The sequence below is a fragment of the Lotus japonicus genome, chromosome 2, assembly GCF_012489685.1.
Source record: "Lotus japonicus ecotype B-129 chromosome 2, LjGifu_v1.2".
Lineage (NCBI taxonomy): Eukaryota > Viridiplantae > Streptophyta > Magnoliopsida > Fabales > Fabaceae > Lotus > Lotus japonicus.
This window is the reverse complement of record NC_080042.1, coordinates 29,779,605-29,799,953: the sequence shown is the minus strand read 5'-3', so window position 1 is coordinate 29,799,953 and position 20,349 is coordinate 29,779,605. Positions and strand designations below refer to the sequence as shown.

The following is a 20,349-nucleotide window of genomic DNA, read 5'->3' as shown; positions in this document are numbered from 1 at the left end:
TAATACCTGCTCATCATCAGAGTCATCTTCCTCCTGAGCAGAGTATGCACTCTCACCACCACTTTGCTTGGCATTCTTCTTCTTACTTTTGCACTCTAATGCAAAATGGCCATACTTTTTGCAGGCAAAACACTGAATGTAAGGCCCAAGTTTTTAAACTTATGCCAAGTAAATAGAATCCTATTCACGATTAAGGTTGATGTATCGTGAAGGGAAACCTGAACTAGAGTTTACCAAATGAAATAAATTTATGAAGGAGAAAGTTCAGGAAAAGTCTAAGGATTGTACCAAAATCGATAAAAGGTATAGCACGATCGGTATACGCTTAAACCTAGGTCAGAAACCCTAGTATATAGCTAGTTTTCACTTAAAGTCACGATGGAAATTAATTCCAAAAATCTTCAGAGAAATGTTAGAACTTCTCTTATTCCTTATATAACGATCGTTTCGAGGCGAAACTCTAGAATCTACGAACGTCCTATTCCAATCATCGGAAGGTTGCCGAAACTAAAACCCTGATAGTTCAAAACCCTAGAATCAACCGACGATGAAGACTTTTTCTATTCGGAGCTTCAAATGAAGATTCCACACGCGTACACCCATTTCTCTTGATGATTTCAATCTTTCTTCAGAAGGAAGTTTTCTATTCCGACATTCGATGCAAAAAGTAACTTATCGGGTAAAATAGTTTTACACCGACTTTGCATTAGCCACCTAAAATACCAGGAAACCTCTTTTGAGTTTTGGATTTATGTCGCCAAAACCTATCTTAGAATTCACGGAGAATGAAGCCGGAAAAATCAGATTCGCGAAACTTTCATTTTCCCGCGTTTTGCCAACCTCTATATATAGCAAGAAAATGAGGAAAATATCACAAAACTCACCCATTTGCTCCCAAGAAGGCCGCGAGTTTGCTAGGAGGAGGATAAGAGAAGATTTTGTTCATTTCTTGCTTGATCGTTGATCCAACAGTTGCTACTTCAAGGTATCGAGGTATAGTCGCTAATCCTTACCTCTGATCGTCTTTTCCATAGCTTTTCTCTGTCTTTCTGTGCTCATAGTTTTGAGGTTTTTGCAAAACTATCCTGAATACTTCATTTTTGATTCTAAACATCTTCCCTACGTTCTCCTGAGTATGTTTAGCTAATAATACTGCGCCGATTCTCGAAAAACTACCGTCGAGTTTCAATTCTGCTTAAAATACACATTTTGGGGTAAAGCTTCGTCCTTTGGGCTGAAAACTATCGCCTTAGCTTAGTGCTAGTAGGATTAGTTGTCATAAACGTCGTTGGTGACGTCCCCATCCAATTTGCTTTTCGAAATTTTAGTTTTGAATTTCTGAGCTAAAAATATTGACCAAAATACCCCTGCGACAGTTTTTGATCCGATAATTTTTCCGAGTTTAGAATACCCTTAGTTACGACTAATAATAACCTAGGAACCAAGTTTGATCGAAGAAAAATCGACCCACCTAATTACCTAAAGTGGCCGAGCACCCTAAGGGGGGAGGAGGAAAATTTCTTTTTCAAAAACTTGTCCTTTCACGCTAGATTATCGTGCCCTGGAGTATATACTACTTCGTGTAACCTTAGTGAGTATTGATAGCTTAGTTTCCGATAGATTTTGATAGAATTCTGTGGTTTTACTTTAAAGGTTCATTTGAAGAGTTTCCCGAGGAGCAAGGCTTTGCTTGTGAAGAAGTGTTAGAGGACCATCCTGGAGAATCTTCAGGTGAGGGCTTCTCACTGAATCCTTAGTTAATGCTTAGGGTCGATGCGTTCGACATTGATTTACTGTTTCCGCACTTGTTTGTGTTTGATTGGAAAAATGTTTTCTGAGGCTTCGGCTGACAATGTAGATGATTCATCTACTGAATGTTTTTGAGAGTGAATTACATGCTATGTGCTAAGTGGGTAATCTAGGATGTGTGATGCATGCCTTATATGCTAAGTGCTACGTGGTTATTTTAGAAAATGTTGATCGAAAGGAAGTTTAGGATGCAAATCTTAGTTTTGGAAAACGAAAACGAGAAGTGTCGTCGGATCCAAGTGTTGAGGAGATTGATAAGTTTGGAGTATGTTGATACTCTTGTGCTCTGGGAGCAGTTGTGTTGTTGGGCTATCCGGGGGATAAGTCCGGGAAACAGGTAGTTTCCGAGTATGTGATACTCTTTTCTCGTTGAGCAGTTGTGACCATCGGATGGAGATGAGTCGGATGATTTGGAGATCATCATGAGTTATGTGTTGTTGTGAAGAAGTGTCTTTTGTCGCAGAATCGACTGTTACCTTAGGGTAAGCTTTTAGAGACTTTAATTTACCTAGAACACGTGGCGACGTGTCGAGTGAGGTCGGAGACGTTGTTTGACTAATCATCCTGCATTCATGCAACATTAATGAGGTATTAACACGAGACGTACTTCGGACCTCGGTGGATTCCAAAATGGTCATAAGACCCGGATTTCCGCGAAAGAGCGTTTGTAGACGACTCTTAGTAGCAGACCGAAATGGCAGACCTTCGGGTTTACTGCTGATCTGGCTACCGTTGTTGTTGGTGTAAGAGGCACGCGGGCCGAAATGGTCCCACCGTGGTTGGTGTTAGGGCTGATCCGTTTGATGTCCATCCCTTCCGGAATGCATGTGGTTAACTGGGTTAACCGTCATTTGCATATCATGCAACATGCATACTAATTTAGTTGCCGAGTGTGATTGTTACTTGTTAATCCTATTTGGAACATGTTAATTGTTATTATTGTCGTTATGTTCATTGTGGAATATGTAACCCTAGGATGCTATCTCTAGCTATAAGCCTAAGTGGCTATCTCTTATCTGTACCTATTGGGTTTATTATTTACATAATTCTTTGGAGTTGACCCTCGCGTCTTCTGTGTGTGTTTTGGCGGACAACGCCCTTTGTCAGATGTCTTTAGCGGACTGGTTCACAATGGTCCACCCTTCGGGGGGGACTAGATACGAGATGATAGAACAGGATGACCCCGGCGCGTGGGTGGTAGACCCCGCTAGCCATCGCGCGACGTACTTGGGGAGGATCATGGAGGATAGGGTAGATAGGGTAGGACACTTGATGGAAGGAGTGCTGAGGAGGAGCACTGTCAGTTTCAACTTGCCGCCAGGAGTGCACTGCGGACCAGGAGTGGGAGCACCACCGCCACCGTCGTCTTCAGATGATGAGGACCCCTCCGAGGAGGAGCCTGTGGGAGCGCATTCATCAGAGTCCAGCACACCCACCGTTGCTATCATTGATGATCATGGTTCGGGCCCAAAGCCCGTGAGTCCAGCACCGGAGCGCATTGCGGTTGCGAGGGGAGGACGGATAGTGTTTGTAGACTTGGTCGTTCTGGATTCGGATTCAGACGACGATCATGCTAGCATGTAGGTTTTAGTGCTGGTGTGAGCTCCTCGAGATAGGATTAGTGTAGGAGTAGAGTCTTAGCTCTGAACATCATTTGTTTCTTTGGGGACAGGGTAGTTTTCCCTCCTATAGCTTTTTGTGTGGTTTCTTTACGGGAATCACAGAGAGTTGGTTGGACTTAGGAGGTCTTGTTTCAGGCCGATGGGCCAGCTTATTCTCAGTTTTGAGGGATGGTGTTGCGGACACTTCACCTTTATATTTGGTCTGTACATATTGCCTACGGGCGTTACACTTTTCTTCTTTCCGTCACTGGAGGTTACTCGTTACGAGGTTGCTACGTACAGCGGGGGCTGTTATATATACTGTATATTAGTTCTGTTGTCTTTCGCATTTGGGTTTATTTATTTCAGTCTTGTTTATATTATCGACAAAAAAAAATATTCACGTTTTTCCGCATTAAGTTTATTTTTGGTTACTAAAGTGACGCCGCCGAAATCGGGGTGTTACACTGAACACTCTGCTTGTTTTTCCCTTTCTTGAACTTATCTTTGTCCTGATTCTTTTCCTTGGAATCCCACTTCTTCTTGGATTCACCCTCATTCTCATGTGAAGACTGCCCAGAATCCTTGTTCTTCCAATTCTTCTCCTTGAAGGTCTTGGTGTTGCTACCCCATTTCTTCTTGCTAGTACTGCCTTTAACATACAGTGCCTGCTCAGTTTCTCTCTCAGAATCTCGCAGATTTAACCGCATTTCATGAGCCTCCAATGAACCTTGAAGCTCCTCCACCTTCATAGTCTCAAGATCCTTAGACTCCTCTATCGTAGTGACTATATGATCAAATCTTGTAGTCAAAGATCGAAGAACCTTTTCTACAAGCAAATCTTCATTTGGTTTGTCAAGGTCTGAAGTCGAGTGAAAAACTTAGAAATCGTCTCTGATTTCTCCATCTTCAGAGCTTCATACTGTCTTCTGAGAGTCTGCAACTTGACCTTCTTCAATTTTGCCACACCTTCGTAACTCTTGGTCAGAATATCCCATGCCTCCTTCGACGTTTTTGCCGCTGCAATTTTCTCAAAATTTGCAGGGTTAACACACTGATGGATAACGAACAGAGCCCGCATATCTTTCTTCTTCAATTCCTTGTTAGCTGCAATCTGCTCCGCCGTGGGTTCCGCTGGTAGAGCCTCCAACCCAGAAGTCACCAGCTCAAGAACGTCCTGGAATCCGAAAAGCACGAGCATCTGGGTGTTCCATCGTTCCCAATCAGTCTTGCCGTCAAGAACCGGCAACGAAGCTGGGAAATTACCGTTTGTTCCAGCCATCACCTTGAAAGAGGCGTCCACTTCCACCGGAGCTTCAAACGGAGCAAGCACCTCCGTTATGACTGATTCACACTCCGCCGTAGATCGCCGTGCACTGGTGGTGGCTTACGTCGCCGGTCGCCGGATCGTCAAGCTCTGGATACCACTGTTGGATTTCAGTCTCAGAAATCACCAAGTAGCAATTGATTATCACAAACAATTGTAGGATTGGAATGCAATCAGTAGGAAAGAACGAGAATCAAGAATCACTCTTGATTCTGATACCAGAACTGAACACGATGAGAACAAGAGAGAATAATGATCAGAGGGAAGGAAACCTTTATTGAATTGCACTAAAGTACAATGTGTTAACTCTGAGTATTTATTACTCAGTCTGAGGACCTAAGTCCACTAACATCAGATCCTAGGGACCAAACTATAAAAAAAACAAATATTTCTGAATTACAATTAACTCCAATAATAATAAAGGTAGTGTAAATTGCAAGTTTAGCGATCAATATTCCCAGATATTGAAGTCTTGAAGTTCTTCTTAGGTCATGTTTAACTTGTAGAGTCATCCGAGACTGAGTCCAGGTAGTAGAATCTTATCAACTTGCTCGTAAACTCGTTTTTGCTTGACAGTCACAATCATGAGTTTACAGTTTAGACCGAATTTGTTAGTCCAGGAAAAAAAGTGAACATCCCTAAACTTAGCCCAAAACTCTTGTGTTTTGTTTAGCTAAGTATTTCCACTGTTTCTTCACCATTTTTATTCTCCTCCTCTAATTGTACAGATCATTCGCCCTCTGTTTTACTCATAATAAAATCAAAATAGCTTGCTGGATAATCACATTCATACATATTGATATTTTGTCCAAAACTGGTCCAGAATATGTTTTACAATGCCTTCTCCCCTTTTCAAACTTATTTAAGCTGAAAGCTTGTCCAATTATTCATATTTCAGAATGTCTGAAATTTCTATGTTTTGTTTAGCTGGGTATTTCCATCTCTTTTTCACGTTCTTGGAGTAGCATCTGCTACTTGGAGAATAATGATAGGGACATATAGTTAAACGTGGAGTTTATGGGTCATTCTCTTTAAGTTTGTATTTTACTCTTAACCTAATACTATATATACACGAGGGAGGTTGCACCTACTAGGGGTATCCCATTACTATTTGTGTGTGTGATTTCTCTGTTTACATTGTATCAAGTGTCTTGGTTCCTAACTTGTCTAGATCAATCGTCTCTCTGCAAAAAAACAAAATCAAAATATTTTTATTTCTCTCGACCACTTCAATAATGGCCGGAAAAGGTTGCTAGGGTGTAGAAAAAAACATTTTTGTTAAGTTCCAATGCTGAATACATTGTCTATCATATTTTGAATGATAACAATTTTCAAGAGCATAAGTGAATTGGTTAAATATTTCACGTAAACTGTATTTAAGGAAATAACCTCTATGCTGCACATCCCCATCTTCTGATGATAAAGTACAAGACTATGCTAGAAGGTGCTAGCAAGGCAACACATGAAGACGCTCAAGGCAGACTATACAAGCAAAGAAAGTCAAATCAGCCAGATCGTCTGAACAAGAGAAGAGAAGACCAATCAAGATAGAAGACTGTCCAAGAAAGGTCAAAGCTACAATGCAGACTACTCAAGCTAAGAAATCAAAATCTGCAAAGTCGTCTGAACCAAGGAAGATAAAAATGATCGAAGAAAGAAGAAGAGTCACAGCTTCAGGACCAAAACTATGCAAGACATCTCCAAGCTGACAGATCGTCGGAGAAGCCATGATTAAAGAAGATCTACATCGTCTATCTCAAAGGATGAATTAATTTCAAGAGAAAGAGCCGCATATTCAAATTAAAAGCTCTCAGACGTTGTAGAAAGAGAAAGTCAAGTGCATAAGATCTCGTGATATCACATTGGACAAGGAAACAAGTACAACGTTGTTGTTTCCACTTTCTTTCACTAAAGGACTGGAACGTTGTTGTTGATGCTACCAACCAACTGACAATATACACTTAAGAGCATTTTGCCTCAGCAAATGACACAATTGTAAGATCAAGTTTTGATCTAGTAGTACAACTCTATGTTTTGATGATTACATGTTAACTATTATGTATGAACAATTATGGTACTCTAACGTTGTTTTCTGAGTGTTCTAATGACAGGCCATGACTCTGGTCTTATTTCACATAATTCAGAAGCACAATGCTCAAAGAGTAACCTCCACAACGCTTTCGCACTTACTATGTTCAATCTGAATAGTAGATTAAGCTTCAGAAGATCTGAAGATTACAAAGCTCTGATATGGATTCAGCTCACTAGAAGCTCTGAAGGATCAGAAGCTCTGAAGGTACAGAAGCTCTGAAGGTCCAGAAGCTGAGTAGTGAAGATTCTGATGTCCAAGAGTAAGCTGGCTCTGAAGACCAAGTACTTCTCCTCTGAGTCCAGAAGCAGAAGGTACAAAGGTCAGAGGATCAGAGCTTCCTTCTGACTCTGATCACCAAGCTTCACAAGTTCCAATATGAAGCATCGCTCTGATCAGAAGTCTACTAGGATAAAGGTCATGTCACTATCCAAAGTACAAAAGCAATTGTACCATTCTTGACGACCTTACCTAACTTATTCAGCCACAACAGAACCTGGAAAACCCAGATCTGCCCTCCAACGGTAGCATTCCATGCAAACTTCCAAACCTAATTCCTTGGAGTATATAAAGAGGCTGAAGATGAAAGATGTCGTTTGAAGAAACTTTGTTGAAGCTCACGTGAAAATCAAATATTCTATCAAAGCAATCTTTCTTCACATTGTACTAATTGTGTTTACTATTAGCTTTCTAAGAAGCATTTCTGTGTAAACCCAAACCTTCAAACAGTTGTTTGATTTTCCTTAAGGAGACCAAGGTTGGTCGGATCATTGAGAAGACTAAGAGAGTGAATCTTAGTGATAGCTAAGTCAGTGTATTGTTAGTCACTTTGCAGGTAGCAAGTGCAGTTGTAACAAACTCTGATTAGTGGATTGCCTTCATTCTGAGAAGGAAGAAATCACCTTAACGGGTGGACTGAATTAGCTTGAGGGATTTATTAAGTGAACCAGGATAAAATCATTTGTGTGCTTTCCTTAACTCTTATCTTAGCACTTTTATCTTTGGTGTTTGAAGAGATTTGTTTAAATCTCAAGTGGGTCGAGTTTTAGATTTAAAACGCTATTCAAACCCCCCCTTTCTATCGTTTTTCATACCTTCAACAATGCATTTAATGCACCTGACAAGAAGACTGTTTGATTCAACGACTAGTACTCAAGAGGCTCAACACGCTCCAACGGCTCTCAACAAACCCTGGAAGCTTCTGCAGTATAAAAGGAGGACTTGAAGATTTTCAGAAGATAAGAAACTGAGCTAGAATTTTCATCGAAGTCAAAAAAATTCTTCTTCAAGCAAGAAAGAAGCAATATCAAAAGAAAAGCTTAAGATTCAAAACCTTTAGACATCGTCTGCTTCAAAGAGAGATATTCCTAAGAGTCAAATCTCAATATCCCACTCTCTCTAGATCAAGAACACAAAGTATACCCTAGAGTTAAATTCTCAAACACTTTGTAGTTTCCGAGCTTTATAATTTCTATAATCCATCTTTTGAGAAAAGAATCCTATAGAGCCAAACGATCTTAGGAGAAGTCCTGAACAATACTTGAACTAGGAGAATTCCTGTCTAATACTTGTTAGGAGAAGTCCTGTAGAATACTTGATGAAATGAGTCCTATGGAATACTTGTTGGGAGAAGTCCTGTCGAATACTTGTTGAGAGAAGTCCTATCTAATACTTGTTGAGAAAAGTCATGTCTAATACTTATTGTGGGAGCAGTCCTTGATACTTGCTAGTGGAAATCTTGGTTAAGCCAAGGACTGGACATAGCCCCATCATATGCGAGTGAACCAGAATATATTGTTGTGTGCTTATCGTCTACACTCTTACTTTTTATATCCGCTGCACCTAACGATTGCGAAAATATTTCCATAAACTTATAATCGTTGAAAAACTCTAGTTTTAACTGAACACAATTCAAACCCCCCTTTCTTGTGTTATTTTTTTCGATATCAACTTTAACGGCCAGTTCTGGAAAATATCGGTGGAATGCCGAAATCGCAGTTTATGCGAGCATATTCATACATGACTACAATTCAGAGTATTCGAAAAGTGATTCCTCATTTCTAGAAAACTAGTTAAGCCTCGATTCTAAATCGGAGCGGGAGTAAGACATGTCAGGGTATTGTTTGTGGGGATGTGTGCGTAATTCTGGAACTTTCGACCTACACTCTTACTTTTTATATCCGCCGCACCAAACGATTGCGAACATATTTCCATAAACTTATAATCGTTGAAAAACTCTAGTTTTAACTGAACACAATTCAAACCTCCCTTTCTTGTGTTACTTTTTCCGATATCAACTTTAATGGCCAGATCTTGAAAATATCGGTGGAATGCCGAAATCGCAGTTTATGCGAGCATATTCATACATGACTACAATTCAGAGTATTCGAAAAGTGATTCCCCATTTTTAGAACACTAGTTAAGCCTCGATTCTAAATCGGAGCGGGAGTAACACACATTAGGGTCGTGTTTGTGGGGATGTGTGCGTAATTCTGGAACTTTCGACTGTAATATCGATAGGGTTTGCTTCCTAGAACCCTGAAGGAGAATTATTTAACCTTCGTAGAGACTTTAGGGAATTTCCAGGCCATGAATAAAAGTGTTCGACACTCTTCCAGAGTTTCCATCTGCGTTGTATTGATTCTTTTTCCCCAAGGAATTTTTTCCGCGAAGGAAGTTTTCTCATCCGGAGAAGACTTCCTTAATCAGTTCACCGTCACATTTTGGAGCAGGTTGCTTCTAAAATATTTTCTCACTTATGTGAATTCGGGGCAGGTATCAACCTTTTATAGAGGGATAATTAGCTTAAATGAGTGGACCAAAATACCAAGACAACTCACAATAAACACAACAAGGCCCTGGGTTTGAGAGAGAAAGGGAAGGAGGAAGAAAAATCTGATTTTCTTGCTTGATTCTTGATAGTTTAGAGTTGATTCTTGCTAGCTTGGGAGTGGATTGCTTTAAGAGTCTTGGATCATGATCATCTTCTGCATCTCCATCCTCTTTTTCATCCCAAGCTTTGAGTTGATAGGCTAGGGAGTATATCTCTACGATCAAAATACTTATCTATGTCTTTGATCTATGTGGTTTGATAGTTAATGCATGAAAAAGTTAAAAATACCCAAAGTTAGCAACTTTGTAGGTTTCTAATTTTGTTAGAGCTTGATACATGCTAAGTGTCTTCACGTATATCACTTATATGAACTTTAATTTGAGTTGTATGGAGTGAATTTGGAGAAAGCACAATTTTGAGTTTTAGGGTTTTTTAATTGGGGCATTTTGATTCTAGAACCTGTAAGACCAAGATTTGGTCAGGTGGTACAACTCTATGTTTTGATGATAACAAATTTATTATTGTGTATGAACAATTAGGGTACTCTAACGTTTGTCTCTTAAGTGTGTGACAAACAGGCTTTGACTTTGATTCAAAGGCCAAACTCATCAGAAGTTAAAGACCAAAGAGTAACCATTGTAACACTTCTGCAATCACTACGTTCTTCTGAACGGTAGCAAACACTTCAGATAATATGAAGATTAAAGCTCTAATGTGGACTCTGAAAGATTCAAGCACTGAAGCTCTGAAGACCAGATGTTCTGAGGAACGGTCCAGAAGCTGAAGACTTGAAGACTCTGAAGTCCAAGAGTAAGCTGGCTTCCAAGACCAAAGCACTTCAAGTTCTGAAGACCAGAAGTTCAGAATGAACGGTCCAGAAGGAGAAGTTCTGATGGTTAGAGGATCCAAGCTTCCTTCTGACTCTGATCACATAGCTTCAGAAGTTCCAACATGAAGCGTCGCCAAAGATCAAGAGTCAACTAGGTTAAGGCAATGTCATTGTCAATAGTACAAAAGTAAGTGTACTATTCTGATTGCCTTACCTACGAGGTTCAGCCTTAGCAGGTTCTGGAAATTCCAGAATTTCCCTCCAACGGATGGATTCTTTCAATGGTTACAAACCCTAAACCTTTAAGTATTTAAAGGCTGAAGACAGAAGAAATTGGCTAAGAAACTATTGTGCAACACAAGTGAAAATCTACGAGCAAATACCTTAGCAATATTTCTTCATTGTTCTTATGGTGTTTACCTTTGCTTATTTCAGAAGCATTTCTTTCTAAACCAAACCCTTTACAAACCTTGTTTGTATTTCCTTGAGAGACCAGTGAGGTCAGTATTCTTGAGAAGACTAAGACAAGGTTGTCTTAGTGTTTCTAGTTCATAGGTTGTTAGTCACTGAGCAAGGTGTGCTAGTGCAGTTGTAACAATCTTTGAATAGTGCATTGCCTTCATTCTAAGAAGGAAGAAATCACCTTAACGGGTGGACTTGATTAGCTTGAGAGATTCATCAAGTGAACTAGGATAAAATCATTGTGTGATTTTCCCTATCATTCATCTCTTGCACCTTATATTCTTTATACCGAAAAGATTGTCAAAATCTTTGAGAGAAAGCTTTAAAACTTCAAAAACCCTATTCAAACCCCCCTTTCTAGTGTTTTTCATACCTTCAATTGGTATCAGAGCGTAAGTTCTGATTACCACCCTTAACATTGTTCAGAGATCCGGACCGGTGTGAAAAACTCAAATGGCGACCACCACCAACGATGCTCAAAAAGCTTACTACAATGCTAAACCACCTATCTTCGATGGAGAAAAGTTTGATTACTGGAAAGATAGAATCGAAAGTTTCTTTCTTGGCTTTGACGCTGATCTTTGGGATCATATTGTTGATGGCTATACATGTCCAGTTGATGAAGCTGGAGTGAATATTCAAAGAGATAAGATGACTGATCTTCAAAAGAAAATGTACAAGGATCATCACAGAGCAAGAACTATCTTGCTGAGTGTTATCTCATATGATGAATATGAGAAGATCACTGATCGTGATTATGCAAATGCTATCTTTGATTCTTTGAAGATGTCTCATGAAGGAAATGAGGAAGTCAAGGAGACAAAGGCGTTGTCTCTAATAAAAAAGTATGAAGTCTTCATGATGGAACCTGATGAATCATTAGGTGTTATGTTTTTCAGATTCCAGATGATCATTGTTGGGATTAGAGTTCTTGACAAAGGCTACACCACTCCTTACCATGTAAAGAGGATTCTCACAGGCCTTCCTGAGAAGTGGATGCCCTTGGTGACGTCTTTGAAGTTGTCCAGAGATATCAACAAGATGAGTTTGGAAGAACTTATCAGCATTCTGAAGAGCCATGAGATAGATCGTGCTGATCATGTGATCCAGAAGAAGCAGAAATCCATAGCTCCGAAGTCAAAATTTGAGAAGGCCAAGGCGCTTCAAGCTGAACAAGTTTTAGAAGAATCCTCTGAAGATTCTGATGAAGATGAGTTCTCATTGATTTCAAAAAGAATCAATCACCTTTGGAAGCAAAGGCAGAGCAAGTACAAAGGATCATCAAAAGCCAAAGGAAAACAAAAGTCTTCATCTGGTCAACGCAAGTCATCATCAAGAGAGGTTACATGCTCTGAATGCAAGGAGCCAGGACATTACAAGAGTGATTGTCCTGAGCTGAAGAAAGACAAGAAGCCTAAGAAGCACTTCAAGGCTAGGAAAGGTCTCATGGTAACTCTTGATGATTCAGACTCAAAAGAAGTGGACTCTGATGGTGAAGTTGTTGATGGACTCATGGCCAGTGTAAAATACAAGGAAGCAGAGTCAAAAGCTGAATCAGATGTGGATCCAACATCAGAAGCTGATTCAGACTCTAAAGACGAAAATGAGGTATTCGCATCTTCTTCATTGTCTGATCTTAAATCTGCCTTAGCTGAAATTATGAGGAAACATGATTCTCTTCTGACTAAGCATAAAAAGTTGAAAAAGGATTTTCTTGCCACTTTTGAGGTATCTGCTAAGAATGAGAAAACCATTTCAGAATTAAATGAAAACAATTTCTCCTTAGTTAATTCTTACTCTGTTCTTAAAAATCAAATTTCTAAGTTAGAAGAAGTTATTGCATCTAGTACTTCTGATGATAAAAATGAAACCAAATATGAAAAATCTTTTCAGAGGTTCCTATCTAAAAGCGTAGATAGAAGTTTAATGGAATGAGTGGTATTGGCTATTCTAGACCCAGTTGAAATGAGTCTCCTGTGCCTAAACCTAAAGCTCTTTATTAACACTTTGTTCCTTCTAGAACCATTATACCTGAACCATTACCTTCTGAAGTTGCCTTACCCATTAAGAAAGGAACATTCTCTGTGTCAAGATATCATGCACAAGTTCCCTTGTATTATCCTGTTGAAAGACCCAAAGTTGTCAGAACTTCTGGAGTAACTAACAAGAAAGTACCCAGAAAGTGGGTACCTAAGGAAAATATTATATATGTTGCAGATATCCTTGATAGCTCAACTGAAATACCAATCATGGTATCTAGACAAGGGATGCTCGCGACACATGACGGTTGAAAAGTACGTATGTTTCAAGACCTAAACTTAGACCTGGAGGTGAAGTTAGTTTTGGTGGCAACGAGAAGGGTAAGATTGTTGGTACTGGTAAGTGTAAGACCCTAAATTTATTAAATAATTATATTTTATCATAATAATAATAATATGTGGATTGTTGACTTTGACTGTTGTCTGTTTTGACTATGCTGCCACTAATTGTCTTTGTTGAATGATTGACTGTTTGTTAGAAATGACGAAATAATTGAATTGCATGGTGTGCATGGGAATGTGAGAAATTCCTTACGAGGTCATTGTTGTTATCACTATTATTATTATTAATTTAGGTTGAATTATTGTTGTGTAGCATAGAAATTTGTTTTGAAGTTAAACGGTTGTCATTAAGCAGCAGAAATGAATATTAAATAGAAATAGGCTTAGGAAAATTATTAAAATAAAAATATAAGTCATAAAAATAAAAAAATAAAACTGAAATAACTCTATTTATTTTACCATTCTCGAGATTGATGACTAGGAGAGAGAAAAGTGAGTTAGAAGATTTATTTTGGGATTTGTTTAGGGGTTTTTCTATAAATCTAAATCAAATCTTTTAAAAATTGAAAAGGTGGATATAAAATTTAAATAAATTGATATTAGGTCTCATATGACTTAAAATAATTATTTTTAATTCAAATAAATAAATCCTTGACGTATATGTATTTATTTTAACTAAATGTTAAAATAGGTAATGTAGAAACTGTATCTTGAAGATGTTTGTTGAAAAATTAAAAGATGGGTTGTAAAAATATTAGAAAATCATCTGAGGATGATTTTTTTTTTTGATACATCGGAAAAGTATCTGAGGATGATTATAAATATTTTCGAAGTAATTAAATATTTAATTTCGAAATTTTTGTATTTTTTATATGAATTAATTAATTAAACCTAGAATTGCTTGTTAATTAAGGAAATTAAGCTATTTTGATTTCAAATTTTTAGAGAGGATTCTAAATTAGGAGGAATATCATTACATTTATTATTGATCAGTTTTAATATGATGGAAATTTAAATAGTTAATTTAGGAATTTCCCGAAAAGAAATCTGTTGAGATTTTATCGAAAAATTAGAATAAGGGAAAACTATTGAACCATGACTTATGGAAGAAGCAAAAGGGGGTGAATTCAGAATATTTACTCCTCTTAGAGTGGGCTTGGCCGAAATTTAGGAGGCCTAGGGTTTCGTTTAAGAGTTTTCTTATAAATAGGACCTTTAGTGTGTGAAAAAAAGTCACAAACCCTGAAGCTGCCTCCCTCACTTGAAAAAAAATACACTTGAGAGCATCACACTCAAGTGATTTTTCTCTCTTTTGGCCGAACCTCTTCCTTTCCCTTGGTAGTTGATAGCACTTATTCCATCCCCTAATTCTTCAAGGTTAGATCATTGGGCTAAAACCTTTCTTTTGGGTAGTTTTCTTTGTGTACACTTTCTTTCTAAATTTTTGCTAAAAGAGACTTGGGAAGATAAAACTTTTCTTTTCTTCTTATTCAGAGATCAATAGAATTTTTTTTTTAATTATTTTTCAAATAAAAAGAACTCTTTTTGGTCTACTAGGGTTAGAGTTTAAAAGCGATTTCGAAAACGAAAAGAAAATTATCCTTCTCTTCCTTTATGGCTGTGGGTTAGGGTTAAAAGGGAGGGGATAATAGCTTGTCAAAAACCCTTATTAATCATGATTATGTTTCTTTTGTCTAGTTGTTTTGGCATATGCACTGTAATCTTTGAAGATAAGGGTAGTCTTTTTGTTAGTGCGTGAGTCTGCCTGTTTTTACTTTTTGCATGTATATGAGATGAAGGTGTTGAGGCGTTTGTTGTTGTTTGCATGCTATGCTATTGTATTGATTGATTTATGTATGCCTATGACATAAAATTTGTTGGATACATGTTAAGATGTCAAATTTAAAAAATTGTCGAATTGTTGAATGAAAATTTGGAAAAAACGACATCCCTTGTTGATATATGTGACCATGGGTCACGAAATTTGTTGTTGGCTAACTTGAGCATTAGGGTTTTGATTTGAAGTGGAAACATGGTGGTAATTGTCCCACCGTTGTCCCACCTTTCGAGGTGTTTTGAATTACTTGACAACGTGGTTGTCTAGCCTTGTGAGGCTTTTGATCTATCCATCTTGGTAGAAGCATGTAGGCATTAGAACTAACATAATTCGTATGACTTTGTAAGACCCAGATAATTTATGCGATTAATTAACTAGTTATTTATTGGTTTAATGGCGATAAGCGCTATTAAGCTTAAGTTGACGTGTTTATTATATCTTGAATGTTTATATAGAAATAATTGTATTTTGTATAATTATTATTTTCTCCCCTAAAAGAAAGAAAGAGAGTCACGTAAGTCACGTGACTAAAGTAAAGAAAATATATAAGGTGTGTAATTTAAAACTAATATATATATATGTAAGGGAATAATAACACTTTGTTAACACTACTACACTCGATCACTTAAACTTTCTCAAAGTGATCTTAAATTATATCATAGAGTTTCTAATAATTTTTAGGAAAATAATTTATCTTCCTTATATTTTTCTCTTAACTCTATGAGTTAAATCCTACACTACCAAAATTATCTCATATGTAAATATTCACTCTCAATACCACTAGTATATCATATAACTTCAATTCTTTAATCTATGCTTCGCGTGGCAGAGGACCATGTTCTCAAATTTCTTTAAGCATGACACTTGAATTTAAATGCTGATTCATTCCTCTATTCTCTTGACAACACAACATCTCAGCCTTCCTTTCTCTTACACGTGTAAAATTATCAAACAGCTCACGAACCCTCTTTCCCTTGTAGACATCCGCTGCTTGGAATTCTTCATCATTAATTTCTATTTTTTTTAAGCTCTGGAAGCATATAAAAGGCGAGGAATGCCATGACTTTATGATATCAATTTTACCATTAGTTGAAGTGTTGAGAAGGGAAAATACATATCCTTGTCCACAAAAATAATTTTAGGCCGTGAGCATCACCACCATCATCAAACTTCACTTCTTTCTTCCTCTTCGTTCTCTGCTGGCCCTCTCTCATTTTCTTCACAAACAATCCTTGCTTTCTTATTCTCTAGCCTGTTTTATAAGCTCCATGAGCATGGGTTTGAGCACCACAACGGGAAGTAGGAAGTGACAGCCGCGAGCCCTTCCTCTCCTATGTTTTCCGATTACCTTCACCGCGCAAGGACCGCCGTGAACTTCATCTTCTCCGGTGACTTCTCACCGGAAAATTCCAAAACTTGGGATTTGATACGAAGTGCAAGAATGTGTTCATGTTGGAGCTAAAGAATGAAAGGAAAGCGAGTCGATACGAGGAGCGATGACGTGATTGGATCGAAGTCGCAACTTAGAAAGGAAGTGGCTAAGGTGAGGGCACTTCGCTTCGGCTATTTATATTATTGAATATATGCTATATGATTGTTGTGAGAGCGCTTTGATGCTTACTATTTGATATAATGTTTTGTTGTGATGATATCTTTACTTGTATTGTGAATTTGATTGTCTGTTGGCGGCATATCGTTTTTGTAACCGAAGGGTTTTTTCTGAGTGTCGGTTAGAGGAAATTCTAACGATGCTTTTGATCTACTGAGGTTTTTGATTGAGAGGTTTTCTCAAAAAGTGTTACACAGGGTGGGAACTTTTATTTAAACCTACCAAAGTTTTCAAAAAAGAACAAATCTATTCATGTTTTACGTATAAACTTCGTCTAATATAAATAACCAAAGTGTACATATATTTTGTAAATTGAAAGAAAGTTTACTTGTACTTTCAAAGAATGAGAAGACATTTTCCACAGAACTTCAATTAATCCATTTTTAGAAAAGAGAATTTCAATGGGGACTTTATTTGATGATTTTTGAGAAAAGAAAGACGAGACTTGACGACACGGTTACTTGGAGTGGAGTGACCTGTCGTAGTGTAAAGTTCGGTCTCTTGTAGTGGAGTGCAACCGTTTGTTTGGCTAACCATGATTCATATCATGCATGCATAAATTTTGTCAGGACGGTGGAGTGGCCATGCCTGTCTTCTGAGGACGATGGAGGGGTCGTACCTTCAGATGTTGATAATGGAGAGGTTATCAACCATGTTGATACTGGAGTGGGTATCAACTATGTTGATACTGGCGTGGGTATCAACTAAGTGGCATTCACTAGTCAGAGGTCGATACTGGAGTGGGTATCGTACCGATAAAGTGTTGTCCCGCCTACCTCATATGGAAATGGCGTTTATATCCGGATTATTTGATGTGCCTGTGTGGCATTGCATTGCACGAGCATATAGACTAATGGTGACCCTTGTTTAGTTGTGTTTTTAGGGTCATTTCTTTCTTTGTTTTGAGTCTTTTTGTTGAGTCTCATGTAGTGTTTCATGCATTCTCATGCATTTTTATCTTTCTTTGAGTCTTTACTTCATTTTGGTAATTTTGTAGTTTTATAGGGAGTTTTCTTGCATTTTAAGTAAGTTTAGGACTTGCATGGTTTTATTGTGTTAATTGAAGAATCTCTTGTGCTAATAAGCTCTTTGAGCTTCTGGAATTTTCCTTGGCTTGTTGGTTAAGTTTGCAGATCAGAAACTGAAGGTGAAAGAAGGCCAAGAAGCATGAAATTGAAGGAGGACTTAAAGAGGCTTGAAAGAGGAGTTACAAGAAGCTAAAAAGTCTTTTCCAGCGAGCTTAAGCGCCTAGGCGCTGGGAATTGGCGCCTAGGCGCTAGTTGTTTTTTCTGAGCCTCCTGGAATTGGCGCCTAGGCGCTGGGAATTGGCGCCTAGGCGCCAACCTTTTACTATTCCGGTGGAGATAGAGGGGTTAAGTATGGTAGAAGCCTTGTGTGATTTAGGAGGGAGTATCAACTTGATACCGCTTAGTATGTCTAAAAGGTTGAACTTAGGTGAGGTTACCCCAACTATGATTTCTTTGCAAATGGCGGATAGGTCCTTAAAAACTCCTTACGGGATCATTGAAGATGTTGGGGTTAAGGTGGATAAGTTTGTCTTCCCAGTGGATTTTGTCATTTTAGACATGGAAGAGGACTCTAAAGTTCCTCTCATACTGGGGAGACCATTCTTAGCCACAGGTGAGGCTGAGATTAAAGTGGCTAAGGGAACTCTAACATTGAAAGTGGGTGAAGAGGAGGTCCTCTTCAATATCTTTGACTCTTTGAAACACCGAGCAGATGAGGAAGCTAGAAATGGTTTGTTAGGATATCTATTAAGGACCCCTTGGAAACAACAATCATGGAGGGGCTAGAAATGGAGGACCAAAATCTTGAGAGTGAACTTGATTCTTTGTACCATGAGGTGAATGCTACTCTATCTCAATTAGAATCTGTCTCATCCCTTTCCACCGGAAGCATGTGGAGTGAAGAGTTAATTAGGGATGAGGAGATTCTGATTGAGGAGAAGAGTGAGCTCAAGCCACTCCCTTCCTCGCTCAAGTATGCATATCTTGAGGAAGGTGAGAATAAACCTGTTATTTTGAATAGTGCTCTCACTCCCTTGGAAGAGGAGAAACTCCTCAGAGTTTTGAGGGATCATAAGTCAGCTTTGGGTTGGACTATTGATGATATCAAAGGTATTAGCCCTGCGATATACATGCATAAAATTTTGTTGGAAGAAAATTACAAACCTATAGTCCAACCTCAAAGAAGACTTAACCCTTCCATGAAGGATGTGGTGAGGAAAGAGATAATAAAATTTCTTGATGCAGGTGTTATTTATCCAATTTCGGATAGTGAATGGGTAAGTCCTGTTCAAGTGGTTCCGAAGAAAGGAGGCATCACTGTGGTTGCCAATGAGAACAATGAGTTGATTCCCACTCGTCAAGTGACGAAGTGGAGGGTTTGTATTGACTATCGAAGGCTGAATTCGGTAACTAGAAAGGATCACTTTCCTTTGCCTTTCATAGATCAAATGCTTGATAAGTTGGCTGGGCATCAATACTACTGTTTTCTTGATGGCTATTCCGGGTACAACCAAATTTGTGTTGCACCGGAAGACCAAGAGAAGACAACATTCACTTGCCCTTACGGCGTGTTTGCTTATAAGAGAATGCCATTTGGGCTTTGCAATGCCCCAGCTACTTTCCAAAGGTGTATGTTTGCTATTTTCTCTGACTTGATAGAGACTTGCATCGAGATTTTTATGGACGACTTCTCTGTTTTTGGTCCAAATTTTGATGCTTGTCTAGGGAATTTAGCTTTGGTTTTGAAGAGATGTCAAGAGACCAACTTGGTCTTAAATTGGGAGAAGTGCCATTTCATGGTTAGGGATGGCATAGTTCTTGGACACAAGGTGTCCGAAAAGGGTATTGAGGTTGATAGAGCTAAGATTGAAGTCATTGAAAAGCTCCCTCCCCCGACTAACATCAAGGGTATTAGGAGTTTCCTCGGGCATGCTGGATTTTATAGGCGGTTTATTAAAGACTTTTCCAAATTAGCTAAGCCTATGACCAACTTGCTTGAGAAGGAAGCACCTTTTACTTTTGATGAGAATTGTTTGAAAGCTTTTGAGTTTATTAAAGAGAGTTTGGTGACAGCCCCGGTAATTGTTGCTCCGGATTGGTCTCTACCATTTGAAATCATGTGTGATGCTAGTGATCTAGCTTTAGGGGCTGTCTTGTGTCAAAAGAAAGAAAGAGTGTTGTATGTAATATACTATGCAAGTAGAGTGTTGAATGAGGCCCAAAGGAACTACACTACAACTGAAAAAGAGTTGTTGGGTGTAGTCTTTGCTTGTGAAAAGTTTAGGCCTTACATCTTGGGTTTTAAAGTAATTGTTCATACTGACCATGCTGCTTTGAGGCATTTGTTTGCTAAACATGAATTAATTAATTTCCACCTCACGCATAAGATTCTGTTTAAGCGTGAGTGGAACTCGACTTATGTTTGATGTTTGGATTAGCGTTATGAAGAAGAAAGTTTAGGAAATGGTTAAGAATAGTTATATAGTCACTATAGGTTATAGCACGAGCTTTATTCACTTCTGCCTTAGGGCAAAAACATTAGAAAATGGCTAATCTGCTCTTAAAGCACTGTAGAAACGATTTTCAAAAATATTCAGAGGAATA

The 20,349-nt window shown here is 38.4% G+C and overlaps 2 protein-coding genes across 2 annotated transcripts; both read left to right on the top strand.

Moving 5' to 3' along the window:
* Positions 1-11,403: 11,403 nt before the first annotated feature.
* On the top strand, positions 11,404-12,885 carry LOC130736319 (uncharacterized). Its single transcript, XM_057588158.1, has 4 exons — positions 11,404-11,738; positions 11,850-12,126; positions 12,205-12,331; positions 12,419-12,885. The coding sequence occupies exons 1-4, from the start codon at positions 11,404-11,406 to the stop codon at positions 12,883-12,885; spliced, it is 1,206 nt and encodes a 401-aa protein (XP_057444141.1).
* Positions 12,886-18,096: 5,211 nt separating this feature from the next.
* On the top strand, positions 18,097-18,531 carry LOC130736318 (uncharacterized). Its single transcript, XM_057588157.1, has one exon. It carries the CDS (start codon positions 18,097-18,099, stop codon positions 18,529-18,531), a length of 435 nt encoding a protein of 144 aa, XP_057444140.1.
* The last annotated feature ends 1,818 nt before the right edge of the window (positions 18,532-20,349 follow it).